The sequence below is a fragment of the Gallus gallus genome, chromosome 11, assembly GCF_016699485.2.
Source record: "Gallus gallus isolate bGalGal1 chromosome 11, bGalGal1.mat.broiler.GRCg7b, whole genome shotgun sequence".
Taxonomy (NCBI): Eukaryota; Metazoa; Chordata; class Aves; order Galliformes; family Phasianidae; genus Gallus; species Gallus gallus.
In genome coordinates this window covers 5,872,571-5,892,759 of record NC_052542.1, presented here as the reverse complement: position 1 = coordinate 5,892,759, position 20,189 = coordinate 5,872,571, and the positions used below count along the sequence as shown (strand labels likewise).

Sequence of the window (20,189 nt, the reverse complement as noted above, 5' to 3'; positions counted from 1 at the left end):
TTCTAGGGAAGATGTGATTAATATTCAAGATAGAATGGATAGGAATGTTTTTATCCTGAAGGTGGGAGATAAATGGATTAGATTTTTCAACTGCTGGAAGCTACAGGCAGGAGTTTTCACCTGTAGGGCTGATGCAAGTATCAAGATCAAGCAGCTGCATTCATAGCTAGCTTGCCTGGCGTGTGAGGTAGAAAATGGTGGTGGAAGAGAGCTGGCAGGCAGCTCTGTGAGTTGGTTATCGTAATGCCACCCTGGTTTGTTTGGGTTAGTGCAACATGGAAAATATGATGCACACCATTCTCTAAACATCTTAATTTTACTACGGATGCACATTCTCTCTCACTCTTTCTTCCCTGCTTAAGTGATTTATGCCTGGCTGCCCTATGCTCTATGTTATCTGTGAGCGTGGCTTTCAGGAAATGTCTCTGCATTTTTCTGCCCAGAACTCTGTCTCCACTCTATTCCATTTACCCACTGTGTTGCCGTATTCTTACCATTAGAATGACAGTCCAGTGTGGGAATTTTAGACAGAGGCATACTCCACAAGCTCTTAAGCAGATGCCTTTTTTATTAAAAACAAATATATATCACAGAATCACAGAATCCTTAGAGTTGGAAGGGACATTTAAAGGTCATCTAGTCCAGCTCCCCTGCAATGAACAGGGACATCTACGGTTAGATCAGGTTGCTGAGAGCCTGGTCCAGCCTGGCCTTGAAAGTCTCCAGGGACGAGGCTTCTACCACATCTCCAGGCAACCTGTTCCAGTGCCTCACCACCCTCACTGCAAAAGACTTTTTCCTTATATCCAACTGAAATCTACCTCTTTAAGTTTGAAATCAGTAGCAAAAATGTGTATTCTTACACGCTGTGTGTGATGCATGCTTGATGCATGCCTGGATATTCCCATATACAAGCAGAAGAGCACTGTGAGGCTGGGTGCCAGACGGCTCCATTCTCAGAAGTACTTTTAGTTCTCTTTGACAGTGGAGCACATCTCTCATCAGTGTATAATTGCTTTGCTGTGTATATTTGTATTGCTGAACATCATCTTGCATGCAAGAAAGCTATTAGAATGAAGGGCTGTGGCAGTACTGGCATAGCTTTTCTTCAATATCTTGATGAGAGATGGAATTTATTACAAGAAAAAAAAAAATAGGTTCCCTGTTAATTTTGTTTTCAACAGACAGTGCTGTGTGCAGTGTTACTTAATGTGCTGGATCAAACCCAGCAGTGTTTTTTTTGAGGGTTGACTGTGCATTGTCTTCAGCATTTGTGTGCATGTCCTGATAGTTCTCCTCCAGAGATCTCTTAAGTTGGTTTGCTAAAGAGTAACAACCTTTAAAGGTGTGTCTTTGCAGGTAGGGTACCTAGCTGGCAGTCTATCTAGAAAAACAAAGAACATCTGGACTTTCCCTCTTTTTTGACAGTACCACATGTCACTTCTGAAATTCAAAGCTGACTTAGTCTTTACAGCTTAGCCGATTTCCAGGAAGACTCTCCTTCATTCAGGAGACTCTACCAAATTATTTTCCAGGTAGGTCAAGTCTTGTGACTGACATTTATCAAAGAACCTGCAGACCTGTGTATGACACAGACACTAGGAACTCAGTTCTGTAATGTCCTGAACAGTGTGACCCTAGACCAGGAAAGCAGTTCATGCCAAAGAGTAATGGAATTAGTAACCTCTGGAAATCGGTAGATGTGTTAATAGACTAAAAACAGAGTACTTGCCACCATATAGAATGAAACCTGTACTTAGCAAATTGTATAAGATACAAATTCCAGTCTTAGGCTGACATCACTGCAATCACATGGAGTGTATGAAAAAGCAAAGCATCTTGTGGTCTTGGAAGCCGAAGTATCTGAATGACAGGCAGTTCTTGTCCTGTTTGTTATATTGAAGATATATTGCTCATATCTGCAAACATAATTTAAACTGCTGAATTAAATTGTTGGGCAACTATAAATCTCTAGCTGACTTTTTTCTGTCTCATAAATGAATGGTATTTCAGATATTCATTCACAGGAAATAGTTCTGCTATAAATAAAATTGCAAAGCTGAGCAGGAGAAGGAGTTGAGATTCTGAACCCAATGGCTGATCTGACCTTATTATTTGTGTTTTAGAAAGCAGTAGTTATCTCCAGGTGTCCTACCAACACCTCTTCTTCTCAGGTTCTCTCTACTTATGACACCTGTTGTTTGTCTTTCTGAAGCAGATACACAAGTGTGTATCTGACACAAGGCTTACCCCAGTGCTTACACTTCCTAACAGTGGTGGGGACAGCAGGCATCTCCAGATTAGAGAATCAGTTGAATGGTTTGGCCCTAAGACAGAATGTAATAAATCCTTGAAGCATTTTTTATTTGGTTTTGCATGTGTGATGCAATTGGAAAGCTTCCTTTGCTTGGCAACATCGGAGTCAATTTATATTAGAAGAAAGAACAGTCAGTTCAGGCAGTCAGTTCAGGCCTATCAACTTAGCAGATCTGGTCATCCAGAATTTCAGGCATTTGTTGTTTCTTTGGGAGCCACTCCTGTCACTTCAAAGGGGCCATTAGTTGTTGATTTGCAGATGGTGATAACAGCAATAAAGAACTTCTGCTGAATTGTAATTTTGCTTTCTGCTGACAGATATCACCAGAGTGAGAACAATCCAGAGCAAAGTGAGTGCTATCGTCATTGTGTTGATGAGAACATTGAAAGGAGAAACCACTATTTGGATCTTGCAGGAATAGAAAACTACACATCAAAGTTTGGGCCAGGTAATTTGGTAGTTTATGTTGCAAGCTTTTGGTCTTTTCTTTCTTCAGTTGAATGTTCCATATCAGGGGAAAGGAATTTTGAAGGAAAAGCGCTGTATGAATGCTGCAAGGTGGAATCACAATGGAGTGGCTAATGTACTGCAAGCCTGCTTTGAAGTACTTGTTTGTGTAGGTAAACTTGGAGGTGAGCCTAGGAGAACAATCTTTGTATCTGAATTATTAAGTTTAGTCTATGGGTGAGGTGAGGACTGATTTTCGGATAGTAGAGGTCATTCTCATGATGATACCAGCATGTATTTGGAGGGTGTTTTTTTTTTGTACTTATTACAGACAAAAAAAAATCAGAGAATGTGAGTTCATACCTGGAATTTTGCTTTCTGTTCTCCAGTTAAAGTGATTTGGATTTCCTCCCTTTCCCTGTCCTCTCTCAAGTTCTTACTATTCTGCTCGCAGTTATTTTGGTGCATTTCAAATAGATGAATGAAAGAGAATGAAATGTAAAAACTTCTAAATATATATAATAGAATATATGTTTACATATGTAGATATATGTGTGTGTATTATTTACTAATCAAAATTATTAAATGCAATTAAACTAGACAGCTATGATTGCATTTACTTCCTTAGGAAAACTTCACTCTGCTGATAATGCTGTCCCTGCCAACTGTATGCTACTAATTACAACTTTGAAATACTAGATGACTAATTCAGCTTGTTATTCTCTAGGATCTCCTCCAGCAGCTCAAAAACAGGACCCACCAAGCAGAGTTGTGAGTCAAACTAGATCCCGTTCTCATGAACCTGAAACCTTCCATGCTCACCATAGAAAATCTCAAGTGGTGGATCCAAGCCACATCAACCTGGCTGAGAGTTCTTACGCCAAGATTGCAGAAATCCAACAGAGGCTCCGGAACCAGGACTCAAACAAGCACTTTGTGAGATCACCCAAGGCCCAGGGTAAAAATGTTGCTCCTGTGCATTCTGGAAGGGCAGTAAGAAATAAACCTTTTCAAGGAGGGGCCATGCCAATGGCTTCCCCAAGTGCACGGGTGGGCCAGAATCTTCCCTATCTCCCCTTGCAGTCTCAACAGGTTCACAAGAAGCATAAGCAGAGGGCAAAGGAGAATCACCAAATGTGCAAAACCTTCCAGTCTCCAGGGACAGTTGTGGAAAAGGAACATGTGAGAGACCTGCCCACAGTCATTCTATATGAAGGTCAAGTTGGACAAATGATACAGAGACATGAACACCACCACCACCACGAGCACCACCACCACTACCATCACTTCTACCAGACATAAAACAGATCCCACCAACATCCTCCAGGAATCATCCCATATGAAGGAAGCACGTTCTTGTGACACCAGAACTAAGGCATTACTGATTAATATTATTGTTACTCCATTAATATTCAGCTAGCATTTATTTTAGAGGTTATATGGAACTCTTGAAACTTACCCTATTTATATGTCGTGGAACTGCATAGCTTACTTAAACAACTTGTGGATTTTTTTTTTTAAAGTGGCTTGTAAAACAGCAAACAGCCATAGCTTTTTGAGCTGTGATTTAATGCAGGTCGTCAACGCACTTCTTTACAAGTACTACTTCCATTGTAGAAGGAAAGATACTTCAAACACTATTGCAGACATCTAGCTTACCAGTCTGCTTGCTGTATGTCGGCTGATCGCACACGAGCCTTTTATCAGGGGAGCAATGTTCGAAGTTGTGGACTCCAGAGATGCTCAGAATAACAGAAAATACAAACAGCTGCTACCTCTAGTATTATTCAGATTTTATTTTCTTTTTATTGATTGTAATGTGCTACAGGGGGAATTTTAATATACTGCATTGGTGTAGCCTGTTTGTGTTCACATCCTTTCAAATTATCTTAATTACGTGGAAATATTAGCTATACTTGTCAACAGAGCTACATTTGTACAACTTACACTTTATTTTCTTTGAGATTCTTCACTTACACAAATACAGTTTGTTATATACCGGGTAATATTTAAATACACTTTTTTTTTTCTCTTGCTTATTCTCCATTCTGTTTGGGGTAACTGTTTGAAAAGAGGAGGATGTGAAATGGTGTTTTCAAAACCATCACTAAACTGTAGTGCTTGGGCCATAAGTATAACTGATGGGGGTTTGGGAAGGAGAGGGGTTATTTGGGGGTTTTGTTTTGTTTAAATCCACAGTTCTTTGTTTTGAGAAAGAATTGAGGAAAATATACTTTCTCACTTTAAATGTTGGCAAATATATATAAGATATAAATATAAATATATATATATAAATATGCACACTCTCAGGTACATTTTGTTGTGTTTTAGAGATCTGTGGTTTGAGTATTAACATTATGATTTTTTTCAATAACAGTGACATTATGAAACATGAAACATGGCATTTTCATAGGTGCCTCCAGTTTAAATTTCTGCAGCACCTACCAATTTGTGATTCTCCCATTTTAGAGACAATTCAACATGTAAAAAAAGATCTTTCACGGTCATCCTGGCCTCTTCTGCTTTTTTCATATCAAAGAGCCTCCTTTCCATGAGGGAGAATGAGACCATGCTCACAAGACCTTACTGGCTGCTGAGAAATTTGAAAGTCAAAAGCAAATTGTGAAAGTGAAAAAAAGGGTCAGTACAATCAAGTTTTACTTTCTGTGGGGCCGAGCTTTATAATACATTCGGTTGGGTTTTGTAAAGGTCACTATTTTGCAGGTAGAAAGTGACTGAAAAACGCCTACGTTGCTTTTGGTACTTTGAAGTAGGGAACTCCTCACATAAAAATATAACTGTTCTGTCAAACATATTTGCTTTTGGTTTCAATTACTTTAAATGTTGTGGTATTTTGTCTATAGTATATATTGTAAAATGTAACTATCCCACACTGTTATAAGCCCTTCATGATTATATTTCTGACTAGAGTTGATCAGTCCAACAAGGAGTGCAGACCAGAACTGCTGACCACTTTTAGAGGGATGTGGCCCTTCCTAAGAACGCGGAGACGTCAACTTTTAAATAAAAAGTTGAAGGCTTTGCCTTCTTTTGGAATGGGAGTAGAATCGCTGCTTCTTGGTAAACGAGTCCATCTTTTGTCTCCCTGAATCAGCAGTTGTTTGGGCTTCTTGTCCTCTTTAAAACACAATCTGTTGGTTTTTTTTTTTAAAGCTGTCAACAGTGTATGCTGTTAAATCTACAAAAATGTTTTGAAAATGTGTTTGATCTGTGTGACAACTATACTGTTCTGTTTATTTTTTAGATTCCTAAAGTCCAAAAATATTTATATTCAGAACTCTCTGTATTGAAAACGTGAAAAGGCCACAAATTTGGTTAGTTACCACTGAGTTGTTCTAGTCTAAGCCTTTTTTGCTGCTTGTGTATCATTCTTTACAATGTATATATAATTATGGACTGCAAAAAAAAAAAAAAAAAAAAAAAAGGCATTTATATGTCAAGTAGAAGGAATAAGCTTATTTATATTATAGTGTTAACAAAGTCTGATGTATTCAAGTGACTTACATTATACCGCATGCAAACACACGAGTGTACATTCCATCTAAGGAGGGATGCCATGCTATTTGTTCTGAAAATATACTTAAAGCTGTTCTCTTTTCAGTGGGGCATATGCCAGAAAGACTGGGAGGAGGGAATTATTTCCTCGTCAATTTGTCTAATGCAGACCATTGCTGAAAACCAGAAAATGTGCTGGAAAACTAGAATGCTCTCAGAGCTGCGGGTTTTTCTAAGAAAGGGCTGCAAAGGTGCACAAAAGCCCTCTCACTCAAAGGTAATTCTGCTTGAAAAGATAACAGCACCAATAACAAAATCCCATCTGAATGAAAAGTGTGCAGTACTAGCTGTGCAAGCAAGCCTTGGAATGTAACACAACTGGCCATTGGATACATCCTTGCGTTAATTTGGTTCGTGTTTTATATTTGGAGATTCAAAAGACAAATTCCACCTTGTTTAGATCCTGTGAAATACAAAACTGTTAATAACGTGGCATCCCCGTGCTAAAACTTTACACCGGCCATGTATGAACATACAGTATCTAAATACTGTTTTGCAGTTGTGTTACGTGCATTAAGTGTGAATAACATGTAGCACAGTTCCTTTTCACAGAACCCGAACTTTCCGTATCTTTTAAAACGTTTGCTTTTCAGTATTTTGTATAGTAAATATAGATGGTTTTGACTAAATGCTTTATTTATTTAACAGCAAAAACTGTGCCAAGAGAACCCCCTGTTAATTAAAGTTTTACTAGTTCAGAAAGTATATTTCCTTCTTCTTCTTGTGGATTTCAGGGGCTTATTGCAGTAGCTGTCAGTGCTTGCAGATCTCACTGATGAAAGAGCTTGCATTAACGTTTTTGGGAATAGGATCAGATCAGAAGGTATGGACTTGGTATGCTTTGGCTTTACGATTGAAGTGTTAACGTTAAAAATTAAATTTCTTGTCCCCTGCTGTTAGAACTGTGTCACGTAACTGATTTTTCAGGTTGGTTTTAATTCTGAAAACCTTAAAAAATTATAATTTGGGTGGGAGGGGTTAAAAATGCGGCCAAATGTAAAATTAAAAGATTAGTTTCTGGTCAAACAAAACATTTGATTTCCAAGGGGAAAAAAAGAAGAGAGTTTATTGTACTGTTACTATTTAAAAATGAAACGGAATGGCAGTAAGCGACTTCAGACAAAAACAGCAGCCTTTTCCCTTACTTCTTCTATTTTTACGTAAAACGATTCAGCAAAATGAAGCCAATCCTCAAATTTGCACTTTTTGCTGACGAAAACTGCAGCTGCAAATTTTGCTCTGCTACTTATAACTTTGAGAAAACCAAGCTTTCTAAAATAAGGATTGCTAAGCTCTTCCACAACTTCAAGAGCACCTCATGCAAAGTGGACAAAGCTAAGGATAGCAAAGTAAAATCTCTGTCCCAGTGAAAGCTCTGGCAAGACTTCCAGATTGTCACTGGCTTCAGGGTGCCCACAGTTTCATTCCAGTACTGTGGGTTTAATGTGCAGACAGTGATTTCAGTATTTACTTTTTATGCATCTTACTGCTGATGGTTTTGTAGTAGCTGATAGTAAATAGAGGCGTATAAGAGATCAAGCTGGTAAGTTAATTAAAACGAGCGGAAATACTGTGCTTTATATTCGTATCGTAAAGCACTTCCAAATGTCTTTCAAACATCCACCCATAATTTATTCACTAATAGAAACTAAGACCCTGTTCTGCCCATGCCTGAAGTACAGGCTCTCCTGGCGTAGCAGCAGACCACCCACTTCAGGCAAACCCAGCAAGCCACGTTATCTTTGACCTCTCTGGCTGCCTTCCTACCCTAGTCACCATGAGCACCGAGCAGCAAATACAACAGGAGAAGTAACTTAGAGGAAGTGATATGCATATGTTTGTACTAAGAAGTATCCTCTGTCAGAAGTTAGGGAATGCCACAGAACATACTCCGGCAGAGGTGATTTCTTACTAATGGGTAACTACTGTGTTTGCTCAACAGTCTAAACGTTGCCACATAATTATATAGATATGATGAATGCTTACTGTTCTCCGCATGTCATTGTGTACCTCAATTATTGAGTGACAGATTTCATTTGTATTCCAATTAACAAGTTAGGCCCCTTGGGGCACACTTACACTTGGGAAAATTCATCGTGCTAGAAAATCTGCAAAAACATTTAACATAATTTTTGCCTGGAGTGTAGGCAAGAATGTTCATGTTTGGAAACATGTCAGCTAATCAACTCTCACCTTTAATTACCTTGATGCAATTCATCAGAATCTGAAAATACCTTTTCAAACATGATTTATGGTTTGAGTGGGAACTAAGCCGTATTCAGCATCATGTTAATTATCAGACTTCTTTTTTTTTTTTTTAATCTACCAAGCAGAAACGTGTCAGAAAAGCCATGAAATAAAAATTGAACTTAATATGTTTTCTGCATAACTTCTGGAAGAAGATTTCTTCTCTAATGCACTTAGCTGCAAAACCACCCACAATTTATCACATAATTATTTATTTTCTTCACATACTTAACAACTGTTCAGTAGATTTGACTTGGAAGGGGGATGAGTAGGATTTTTTTTTTACTTGTATACATTTAAAATGTGCTAAAAATGGGCTAAAAGAAACAGACTTAGAAAAGCAAATAACATTCTATTGAAATCATTCAGTCAGCATTATACTACATCTTATTTGCAGTTTGGATGCTAGTTATTAAATAGAGAGGGTATCAATGATGTGTTAATTTACTTCTGTATTTCTATATAATTCTAGATAATTCAGTCCTACTGAGCTAAAATGATAGAAATGATACGGATGAGATCTTCTAATTTCTTTGTTTTAAAATAGCAGGACTTAAGGACTATACGTATGGATTACTGTGAGGTTTAGAGCTGCGAAGAAAGACTGACAAAGGAAGGATGGAAAGATTTGTGAAGTGTGAGAATAGCAAAGGACCGTCTACCAGTGGAGGAAAAAACAGCAAGGAGGCAGGAAAGTACTGTATGTAGAAGCAGCTACATCCATACTACTTTTTTGAATCTCTTACGGTACATTTGTCGCTCACAGAACAGCAATAATAGCTCATAGAATGCTTTTCACAGGGAAAACTTGAAAGACTTTCAAGAAGAGGTCAATCTCCAGTGTGCAGTGGGAAGCGCGAGGCCGGAAAGTTGTGGATGGTCACTGGGGCTCATTCACGTGGCAACATGAGAAACAATGCCTGGGTTCCTGAGTACCAGTCCAAGTCAAGGGAGGTTTTTGCATTAGCTGAGGTGTTTCTTCTGTGGATGTTTTTGATATTCTTTAGTATTCACCTTGAATTAGGGCATCAGATCCTTCTCTTCTTGATTACAAATAGGTTGGTTAAACGTTGCCCAAAGCTTCCATGTCTACCCTGCTTTCTAACTGCTAAGCACTAACTATGCCTTGGAAGTCTACCAGCACAAAGTCTAATCCTGGTACCACAAGAAACTGCAGATTGGATCTCACTGATTGTCTTGTTGGCCTGGTATTTCAGGGTCTGGAGAGTAGGCAGTTCCAGAAGTTTCACAAGAATGTTGAAGACAGTGTTAGGGGGCTGTATAAATTTGGGAATGGGCAAGAATTAATCTAACAATATCAGGAGTACTGATAATTATGTGCACTGTGCTTTCTGGGTTTTTGTATGTTTTGTTTTACAAAGTGCTTAGGAAGTGGGGTTCGTGTCTTCCTTTGAGTGCCTAGTCCATATAGACAAAGCAAGCCTGTAATTACTCCTAGCTAAGAGGTGTGCTATTTTGGTTAGCCTGTACCTTATGAATGAAAACTGGGTTCAGATCCTTCTGGTGCTGAGTGCTTATTCTTGCACTTAATCGTTCCCATTCTGTTCTATTTGTTCAGTGAAGCACATTAAGGCTTTGTGAATTTTCTAATAAAACACCTAATTAACCAGGCCAAATTTGTCTCTAGCTTCACAAATGGAAACCAGGAGAACCCCATGCATGTCTTTGAATTTGGACCTTCAAATGCAGTTTGCTATATAAGTCATCATTTTTTCTTGTACTAATTTCAGATATTTGATAAGCTCTTTTTATGGTTTACAAGTTTAAAAAGACAAATAAAACTTTGTAGATTAAAATGTTGTTTTGGAGCTTGTATTTTGTCTGTTCTCACTGGAGTTCTGTGAAAGGCCTTTTTCCATGGGCTTTAGTTTAAATCTGCAAAGTGACTTTGGAGTGGGTGTTTATAGTTCTTTGCTTGCTTGTTCACAGGATAAGACTGTTGATAGATGAATAAAGTGCCACTTGAGGTTGTTAACAACCAGGACTGGTAATGCTAGTTCAACTAAGATAAACAGTGAAATGCCATGGCAATTAGCATTAAGGTCTCACTTGGCCAGTGCTGATATTTAAAGTCACAGATAAAGCGCTTTACGGATACCCATGGCCATAGGGGCTGGAGGTATTTATTCCACCCTTGCTCCGACTGCTGCATGCACATCTGTGTAGTGCATGCCCAAGGCATTCCTGCACACTCATCGTGCCAGTAGGAAGCAGGAGAACGAAAACTGTAATGTTTCAGTCTGCAGCAATTAACCCCCTCACCCTGCAAGGAGTGGAAGGGAGGAAAAGCTCAATTAAAAAGACTTGGAGTTTCCAGTAAGTGCAGAAGTATGAAGGGAAGCAAAAAACAGCACTGTGGGGCTCGCATTCCTCCTCTCTCTTTACAGCCTTCTCAGGGAATATTTTTTACTTTTGATGTCTTTAATCACACTCCTTGCCGTTCGGCCATGCCATCTGTTAAGGCCATATCCCTCAATGGTTCTGCACATGTGACTTCTGTGAGTTTCAATGGAAACTTTGTGCGGCTTAACTGGATCGGCAGATGTAAACAGAGGTACTTCAATTTATGCTTTCTTGGAATCGGGGCCCTGGGGCACTCGCAGCTTGCACTGATCAAGGATAGGTTTTTATAAGGATTTTCCTGGTCCAATAACTGGATGCTAAAATCAATTAAAGATTACAAACTTGACAGTTTAGGAGGATGAAACTTGGAGTCATCTTAGCTAGAGACAATGAATTCAAGGAGTAAACCACAGTGTTTCCAGGAGCGGGGCAGGACTTTCATTTCTTGTCCTGCTAAAAACATCATACCTGCAACCTAATCCTTTGTCATTAAATCACAAATTAGGTAGGCAGCATTCACAGGATACTACTTACGTGGTTGCTGATCTTTCTAATATGAGCTAGAGAAGTTAATTTTACTTAGAGCTTTTTTTTATATGTAGGTGTTGTTTTTAATGTCCAGAAACTCTCTGTGAGCTAAGTCTGCTTGTCCTGTTAGCCACCTCCCTGAGGATGCATAGGATGGAGTAAATGGCCAGAAATTTCTGCTTCCAGGCACACAAGAGGTACTTTTGCTATGTCTGTGACTTCAGCAGAGAAAACCGAAGAACCAAAGTGATTCTGAGGCAAGTAACTGTTCCTTTTCCTTAAGAGAGGCCACAGCATCTTGTTACTGCCCAGCTACTCCCCTAAATGCCCTAACAGTGGGTTTCTGTGGATGCTCTGAGACATGTGAGAAGTGAATGCTCATAGTCAGTATGGCCTCAGATTCCAAAATGCTCTTCCATCCTTTAGGAAATGCTTGGAAAGATGTCACTATGAAAGGAACTTGAACAAGACAATTTTTTTTTGCCGTTGACTCTCTGCTGTGCCCTTTCATGGGTTTAAAATCCACTTATCTGAAAGTGCGCAGTTACATTTTGTCCTTTTTCATCATTTAAATGGATCTTCTTGATCTGGAGAAATAAAAGCAATTTAAAAAATTAGAGATTTTGTTTTCATATGTGCTGCCAAGTCTGATGCTGCAAAGTAACTGCTGAATTGGCACAAGCAGTTTGAGAGAGCCAGCAGATTTAGGAAGGGAGAAGATAAACCTTATTATGTTTCTTTGCCAAAGGAGAAAAGAAACGATATTGACTTAAATGTGGGAAATTTAAAAGGGGCCATATGTTCTCACTTTGTGCTTTGTTTCTAATAGATAGACAGAAATCTTTGAAGTGTGGATTGGCACAGTAGGGTGCATGCTTCTGTAGAGAAAAGATGCTAAATGGGGAGGATGTGAGGGGGCACATGAAACTCTATTAGCCATGCAACAGCAAAGAGAGAAAGGCAAATCCAATGATAATGTACATCTGTTTCAGGGAATTTATAAGCTTTGAACATTTTTTATGTGCAGATAAGTGGATCCTTTTCTTACCATAACTTAGAACTTCAAAGCAGATTGTGTGGATAATGCAAATTGCTGAAATATGAGATTTTTCTACAAAGAGGTTTCCAAAAAAGAAAAAAAAAAAAAGAATTAAGGCTAATTGATGCCACAGTCTTTTATGTACAGTGTAAAAACTCTACAAAAATTGATTTTTATGAACTAAGAAATTGATGAAAAAATATTGAAGTCTGCTGTTTGCATTCAGGGACTGCAATTTGAAACTGAGGTTCTGTGAATTAAACATTTGTCTCCGATATCACTACAGCAATATAGTAACACAAATTAAGATATGTAACCAAGCTGTAATTATATCAAAGTCTGCCATGTCACAGGAATGTAAAACTCATGAGTGAGGCATGATATGCAGCACCTGACGCTGTGTAAAGCAGGCATTCCTAGGATACGAGAAAAGTGACTACAAGAGACAAAAAATAATGGGGAGGAGGCAGGAGTTGGAGGATACTTGCACGGTAAATCTTGGGAGTAGAACTTTTTAACTGCCGAGAAAAAAATCATTTTTTTCTCTGAACTATGGGCTTGCTGCTAGACTGGGGATGCTGCCTGCATTCCAGCTGGAAGATATACATGTTCCCCTTCAAAGTGCAAGGCTATTACATTCTGTGCAAGAAAGGACACATAAGCACAGGAATTTTGAAGGATCTCATTTATTGCATGTGCTGCAGAGGTGCATTCCCTTCCTCTCGTCAGCCTCAGCCTATGAAGCCCATTTTCTATTTCTCTCTGAGCTGTAACTTCAGCAGATGTGAGTGTTGGGTGCTTGCGCTCATCCTGACACCGAGCACGGAGGCAACCAGAAGTGGGAGCTCATGTCTCATAGCTGAGACACCACTCAAGTTGGGCTTCTGCTGGCAGCCCCAGGAGGTCCTGCTTTTCTGTCTGAGCAGGCCACAGAGCCCTCCTCATCTCAGCCCTGGATTTTTTCTCCCATCTTCCAAATCCTTGCACAATCTCACTCACCAGCTTCTCCAGACACTCAGCAATAAATCACGGCAAGAGATTTTCTGGGGAAAGTGCCAGGCCTTGATACCTTGAAATAAGGACTAGCATTGCTGCTCCAGATGAATGCCACAAATGCCTTTCAGAGGGAACGAATTTAAACAAAAGCAAGGATAGTCTTTGCAGCATAAAGATTCAAGATGAGTCTTAAACCCACTCCTGTTTGTTTTCCTTTCATGCCTTTGGAACATGGTTCACATCCAGGCCTCACTCCTCCTCCTTCAGATGCACTTTGCATTTCCAGAGCACTGCTCCACACCTCACGGGGCAGCACCCAGCACGACCCCCCAGTCTGTTCAGTTTTTCAGTTCATCAGCTTTCATAGCCCACACTCAGTGGAAATCCTCAGCACACCGACAGTTCAGTGGGTTTTCCTCACTTTGGATGGGCCTCGGTGCCTTTGCAGAGGGAGGGCATTCCAGAGGCTCACTGTCAGCCACTGTGCTGGCAGCAGAGACACCGAGAAGGCTGTGATCCCTGCTCCAATCTCTCGGACCTAAACCCCACCCCAAGATGAGGTGCTTGTGCAACAATTTTCACAGAACCTTCTGGAAGGTTTCCTAGGGCAGCCCCAGCGGGTTCCGGAAGGTTCCATGCAGCCCTCAGCGCTGCCCCAGGAAGCCATGTTTGATCCCACACAGTGCCACCGCCTTGTGATGCAAGCTGAGGAGGAGCTGCTGCAGTGCGCTGCTTCCCTCACCCCACAGGTATGGTTGCAGTCAGGACGATGGGTTTTTTAAAGCCTTTTGACTGAGTTTTACAGCAGGGGAGGCCTGGTGGTAGCACCACCGTAGCTCTGGGGTTTGTGCTCGGCTCCTACTGGGGATACAGACACACAGAGCCTCCTTGCTACAGTCAACAACAAACTAATCCTCTAATCCATGCAAAAATCAATTCACTTCATCGTTTTAAAACCCCCTGGGCCTAACCTATTTCAAGCAACAAACAAAGGCCCCGCCTTTAGACACCTTTCCTGGACGCGGCTCAGGTTAATTAATCAGGTAATGAGGCGGCCCGGCGGCGCGGCGCCCCCCAGCGGGCTGAGGGAGGCCGGACGCAGCGCCATCCTGCCGGGCTGCTGCTATGCACAGAGCTGCCCCGACAGCAGGGAGAGCGCGGGAGGCAGCGATGCCGAAAAGAACAGCTGTATGCCATCAGACTAAAGATAGAAACAGAAAGCACGCAGGCTAATTAAGTTCCCAAGTGGCAGCGTACAAAGTGTACAGACCAAACAGAGCAGCGCCTTCTGCTTGTTTTGATCAACTCCGTTTCTATCACTTTGATGAAAATAACCAGATGATTTGTCGTTCCCGTGGCTACCAGGGAATCCCTCGTACCTCGATCTCATCCACATCCTCTCTCTTAATACCACCCCTATGGCAAATACTGCACAGTGTTCTGGACCAGCCTGAACTTTTTTGTCTGGCTAGCTGTGATATTAGATATTTTCACCCTAAGGGGGTGGAGATGGCATGCTCTGAGCAGCTCAGCCTGGCATTATGAACCTTGCTTTGTTGTTTTTTCCTTCTCTCGTGTCTTTCAGCCATTTCCATTTTCCTCCAGGGAACCCAGCTGACTCTTGTTGGGTCAGTGAGCACGCTTCCTACCTGGTTTGTAGCTCTGATAACTTCCGATGTAGACTGGATATAAACTCCCTTTTTTTCAGAGGTCCGAGTAGAAGATTACTCTAAGGATGACAGTAATTTAAAAAGCTTCAACCGAAAATCATCTTCCTCAAGGAAAATGAATTTGTGGCGTTTCAAAGTCTCGGGATCTGGGAGGAGGCAGAAGGGCACTTTGTGCAGTAATCCCACAAACTGCTCAAGGATGTTCAAGAGAAAGTCTTGGCTCAACCATAGTTCTGCAGCAGGTTGTAAAGCTGAAGGGCTGTGACAGGTGTGAGTTCTCTGCTTGTAATTATGCTCAGAGATTGAAAGATGAAAATGCTCAGTGTGAAGAGCTGCTTTCTTTCCTCTAAGCGTAACAGTCGGCTCTAAGTTTGCATTTCTAAACTGCTTCAATTAGAAGTATTGGGCTGACTTCAGGTTTTCTTTTCTCTCAGTACAGCTTCCCGTGAACTCTGGGATTTAAATTTAACCCTGTTTTAATTCCAGATTTAATCTTCCAGATGAAACCTTGAGTTTTCTGGAAGTAGTATCATTTGTAGCTATTTCATGCCTGATCAGCAGTAATTAACTTGATTATCTGATGATGAGATACACACACACTTCTTCTTTTTTTTTTTTATTGTGACCTTCCTTTCTAAAGTGTTCCTGCTTTAATCTTTTAACAGTCCCATTTTTCATTCTTTGGGATCTAAGTGCTTAATCTGCACTTGTTTAACACTGCGGTCCACAATTATGAGCTCCTTGAGGGAATTATGAATCAACAAAAGCTTCATCGTCATGCACAGGAGACCCACTGCCCTGTAAGCTGTCAGGCCTTTCTGTAACATACAGAATGGGTTGTCAAGACGACTGCTGTGTTGTTGATAAATAAAATGACAGCTATTCTTTACAGTAAGAACCTAAATTGCTCGTGTATTTCATTGTGATTGCCATGAGTTTCATATCTCTTGTGGTAGAGGGTTAGACCCAGTTAAGTCTTTAATCATTTTGTATGATATAGTGGTAGTTTAATTAGCAGTAAAGCTGTTGGCTCTATTTTGAGGAATGGGCCACTTGCAATAGATTGATTTTCTTTCTTTCTTTTTTTTTTTGCCTGTTGCTGAAGGTGCTTACACTTCTGGTTTCTGCTTCTGAGCTCCTCAGGTAAGGAGACTTGTCTGTAGGAGATACTTTTAGATGGAGAGGTGTAATAGTTAAAAGTGTAATAGCACGTCTTAAGTCTCCAACAGTACAAGAATTGGTTTTCTCCCTTAATTGTGCAGCTGCGGGCAGACAAATGAGTTTGATGTTACAGTGGTGCAAGGTACAACAGCTGTAGAGCCAAGCAAGGAGAGCAATGCACCCATTGCTTTCTGGGAGGTTTCAGGGAGGCTGAAAAGACTGGACAAAGGTACTTGGGTTGCCGCTGTGTTAATGCTTGCTATCTGCTGCTGTGGAAGGAACAGACCACTGTCCTTAACCAGAATCCCCAGCTATATGATACCAGCTGAGTAGGCTAGTAACGAACTAGCTTGTTTATGAAATTTATGGAGGTGGTGATGCCTCACAGAGGTCCCAAATCTGCACTAAGTAAATATTACCAAAACAGGCAATGCTGGCAGGTACTTTGGTGTAGCACTACAGTTTTGACAGCAGCCAGTGCTGTGTGCATTTAAGGGATGGGATAGAGCCTTCAGCACTGAGAAGTTGCTTTCCCAGGCTCCTCAGAGCTGTCTTGAGGCCTGCAGCAAACAGGTGATCCTGGCCTTCCAGAACTCCCAGATTCTCAGTCTGCTGTAATTCTGATTATTCTGTTTACTCTTATTGACTGCATAGTATTTAGTCTTCTGCTTTTGTTCTTGGCTGTACTGTGGGATTTCAGGGGCTGCTCTTCCTGTGGGGGGGGGAGCTGCAATGGGCTGTGCTGCAGTGAGGTGCTCCTGTCATGGCTTTTGGCTGCCAGAGGCTGCAGGGGTGCAGGACGAGTAAAAGCTGCAGCCCAGAAGTCCTGGTACTGGCTGAAGCCATGCCTAGAGATGCCTAGTTCAGACTGGGCAAGTTGATGGACATGTGGATACTGGTACAGAAACCTGCTGCTGCTGCTGCAGCCAAAGGTGTAGTTTGGGCTGGGTATTGCATCCTAAATGGACATAACTGCTGCTTGGGAAACTGATCTGCTTCCATTTGCTTTCCATCTCTACTCTCCTGCTACATAGCTTTGACAAAACTAAAAAGGGTTTCCTGCAGCTGAGTTGGAACTGACAACTATTTCTTTAAGAATAGGCTAATGCCTAGTGGGAATATTTATAGCCATCTGTGACTTGACCAGGGGTTGTTCTGGGTTCAAGAAGAAAGGAGGACAAATATGGCTTATAGATAATGTGCTTTTCAGTGTTTGGCCTGGACATCAAAGCGACCATGCAGTATTTTGTCTAGTTAGTCCTTGTGCCTCTATACAGTACTCTTAGACTACATCCCATAGGCAGCCTGAAAAAGGTGCTGGGATGCATACCTGCAAGTGAGGTGAAAGGAAGAGAGCGTGAGTGCAAACAATTATCAGCAACGCACAGCAGAGCACTAAATTATGGAATTTATATTATTGTCATATAAGGGATATAAATAACCTTGTGAACATTTTTCTTTTGAGCATTTGAATCTTGGCGTTCTTAGCCAACTAATAACAATAATGAAACCAGAAGGACTCATACATGTCTTAGAGATCAACAGACAGTTCTCTGAGGTAGACTGAGTCAGTGCTTTGACAGGGAGGGAATCTCACTGGGATAATGTTGAAAGCAGAGAGCAGAATAACAATGAGTGTCAGGAGCACTGAGTCTACAGAGGAGTTGAATGCAGAGGGCAACAGTGACAGAGAATGAACTCCAAAAGGCAGAAATAAAAAGGTTAAGTCATACACACAACTTCATACTGTCAGAAGGTGCTGCATAAATCTGTCAAATCTGTCAAAAAATAAAAAATAAAAAAATCCTGTACTAACAGTGGTATTTTTAGGCAATATCATTCTCCTCAAAATCCACATTAATTCATGGGTTATTTTTTTTTTTCCCTGACACTCAAAATATCTGCTGGAAAACCTCTTCCATTCTTCAGCAAGTGCTTGTCAGCCAAGGGGAAAGGACTGACGCTCTCAGGCTGCTGTTTTCAAACCTGGAGTATTTCAAGAGCCACCTCTGAGCGCTCAGTGCTCTTTGCTCGGGGGTGTCAGTTTTATTTGGTTGGCTCTCGTGGCCCAGTAGGTAATTACCAGTGGGTAACTTTGCCTATCTGGTTGTTAAAAGTTCTCAACTACACTACAGAAAGACACATTTTTATAAACACTGTACAACTCTTTCATTTTTTTTTTTTTAATGTATATTTTTTTGTTTGTGAGGGCAAAACGAACACAACACACCCTTTGCTGAACCATCTTTTAGCCTTGGTACCAAAAAATGTTTGTTCTACTGCTTGCCAGTGGTAGCAAAGCTAGGAAATGTAGCATAAAATAGGCTCAGATATTTGTTTTCTTTTAGCCACTTGAGGGACAGAAACAACCTTTAGATGTCTTCAGTGTTACAAGGACTTTAGACAATCTACAGGTTTAGATGTTTACAAGAAACTGGAAGGGGTCATTTGGATTGACCCGTGGGAGTAATTTGCTCTTTAATCTTGGCCCACTTTTAGCTTGGTTTCTGCATCATTCAAAGTCGGCTGCAAACCGTACATTAGTGAAGCTTTCTCAAAAGCTAGGCCTAATGAAAGGTTTGTTTGGTTCCAGATTAACCTGTTTGCTGTTTAATGGGTATTGGCTAATGAGAATTTCTCTTGCCTCTCTGCAAACTTTGAGTCAGATTGGATGGTATTTGGTGCGCTAAGCCTCTTTGGTTTCATCTACACACAGCCACGTCTGTATTTGCGGAGTCATCTTCAAAAACCCACCCATTCACTTCTTTCAGAAGTGGACAACAACACAGCTCCTGCCAAACTCAGTTTTCTAGGTCAGTCAGATCTTCACAGGTTTAAATAAAAGAAAAGCAAGGCAGACAAGGTTTAGCTATTAAACCTCTCTGTACCTATGCCTGGCTGTCTGACAGGATTACAATCTCCTGTCCTCTGTGGGGCAACCAGAGCACACCAACAGCCATGTGGGTTCCTCCTTGGTGACCGGAGGCCCTGGGGGAGCTCTGAGCTAGCACGGGCATCTGTAGAGTGCGACACAAAACCCCTGCCCCAACTGCCAAGAAATCTTTCCTTTGCCTTCAACAGAAGCTGGATCAGGCCTCCCATGAATTGTAATGAGCAGTTACATTAATCCACTGCTATGTAGCTGTGGAAATCCTGCATCCCCCTCACTGGGATGACGACGCAAGGCTAAATCACCATGGATATTCGATTGCATTCTGGCTCATGTAGCTGTAAGAGCATTACCAGGCAGCGTTTTATCTAAGGCGAGTGCTCGCTACAGTGCTCACAACAAATCTCAACTTATTGGAACTCTGGTGATTAAATGTTTTACAGGCCCCTGCAACATCAGAAGGCTCCGTGAAATAGGCATGGCTGCTTTCAGTATGATCTCATAGCGATCTGATTACCACTTTGGCTCTCTTCTCACAGTCATTCAAGTGGACCTTCAAGGAAGTGTAACCCTTTCCCCTTCACACTTCCTTGGCACGTAAAGCACTTGCTCAAGGACGAAACCCTTGAGTTCATAATCTATAATGTTGGAGTCAAATAGTCAAATGAATCTGTGCTGGCCTTTAAGCACAATGCGGCAGGAAATGAGGTGAAGTATTAAGGCATCTTGATTTGGAAAATTTCAGCCCCTACACTGAAAATAAAAGGTATGTCTGCAGCAGAAGGTTTGGGCTAAGCACAGTTCTACTGAATCGATTATGGTAAATGTTTTACGTATGTTCTTGTGTTGGCACCAGTTATTGATGAAGTTCTGTCTGAAAGGAGAGGCCGACACTACGGCATGTGCAGAGTGCTCACAGCCGCTCACTTGAAACACAGTTCCTGCAGATTAACA

General features: G+C 41.0%; 2 protein-coding genes across 6 annotated transcripts in view; both read left to right on the top strand.

The window, feature by feature from the left end:
* The window catches only part of NKD1 (naked cuticle homolog 1), a 110,174-nt gene extending 99,770 nt beyond the window's left edge, over nt 1–10,404 (top strand). For all 4 annotated transcript variants that reach the window (XM_025154270.3, XM_015292399.4, XM_414094.8 and 1 more), the window contains 2 exons: nt 2,635–2,765; nt 3,492–10,404. In XM_025154270.3, coding sequence (XP_025010038.1) covers nt 2,635–2,765; nt 3,492–4,066 — 706 coding nt within the window. In that variant the 3' untranslated portion in view covers nt 4,067–10,404. The remainder of the gene's footprint in view (nt 1–2,634; nt 2,766–3,491) is intronic.
* A 3,357-nt stretch (nt 10,405–13,761) lies between these two features.
* CYLD (CYLD lysine 63 deubiquitinase) overlaps nt 13,762–20,189 on the top strand; it is an 81,511-nt gene continuing 75,083 nt past the window's right edge. Inside the window, exons 1-2 of one of the 2 annotated variants that reach the window (XM_046899707.1) lie at nt 13,762–14,263; nt 16,290–16,327. The gene's annotated coding sequence lies outside the window, so the exon portion shown is untranslated. The remainder of the gene's footprint in view (nt 14,264–16,289; nt 16,328–20,189) is intronic. The other variant, XM_046899708.1, reaches the window with a different exon arrangement.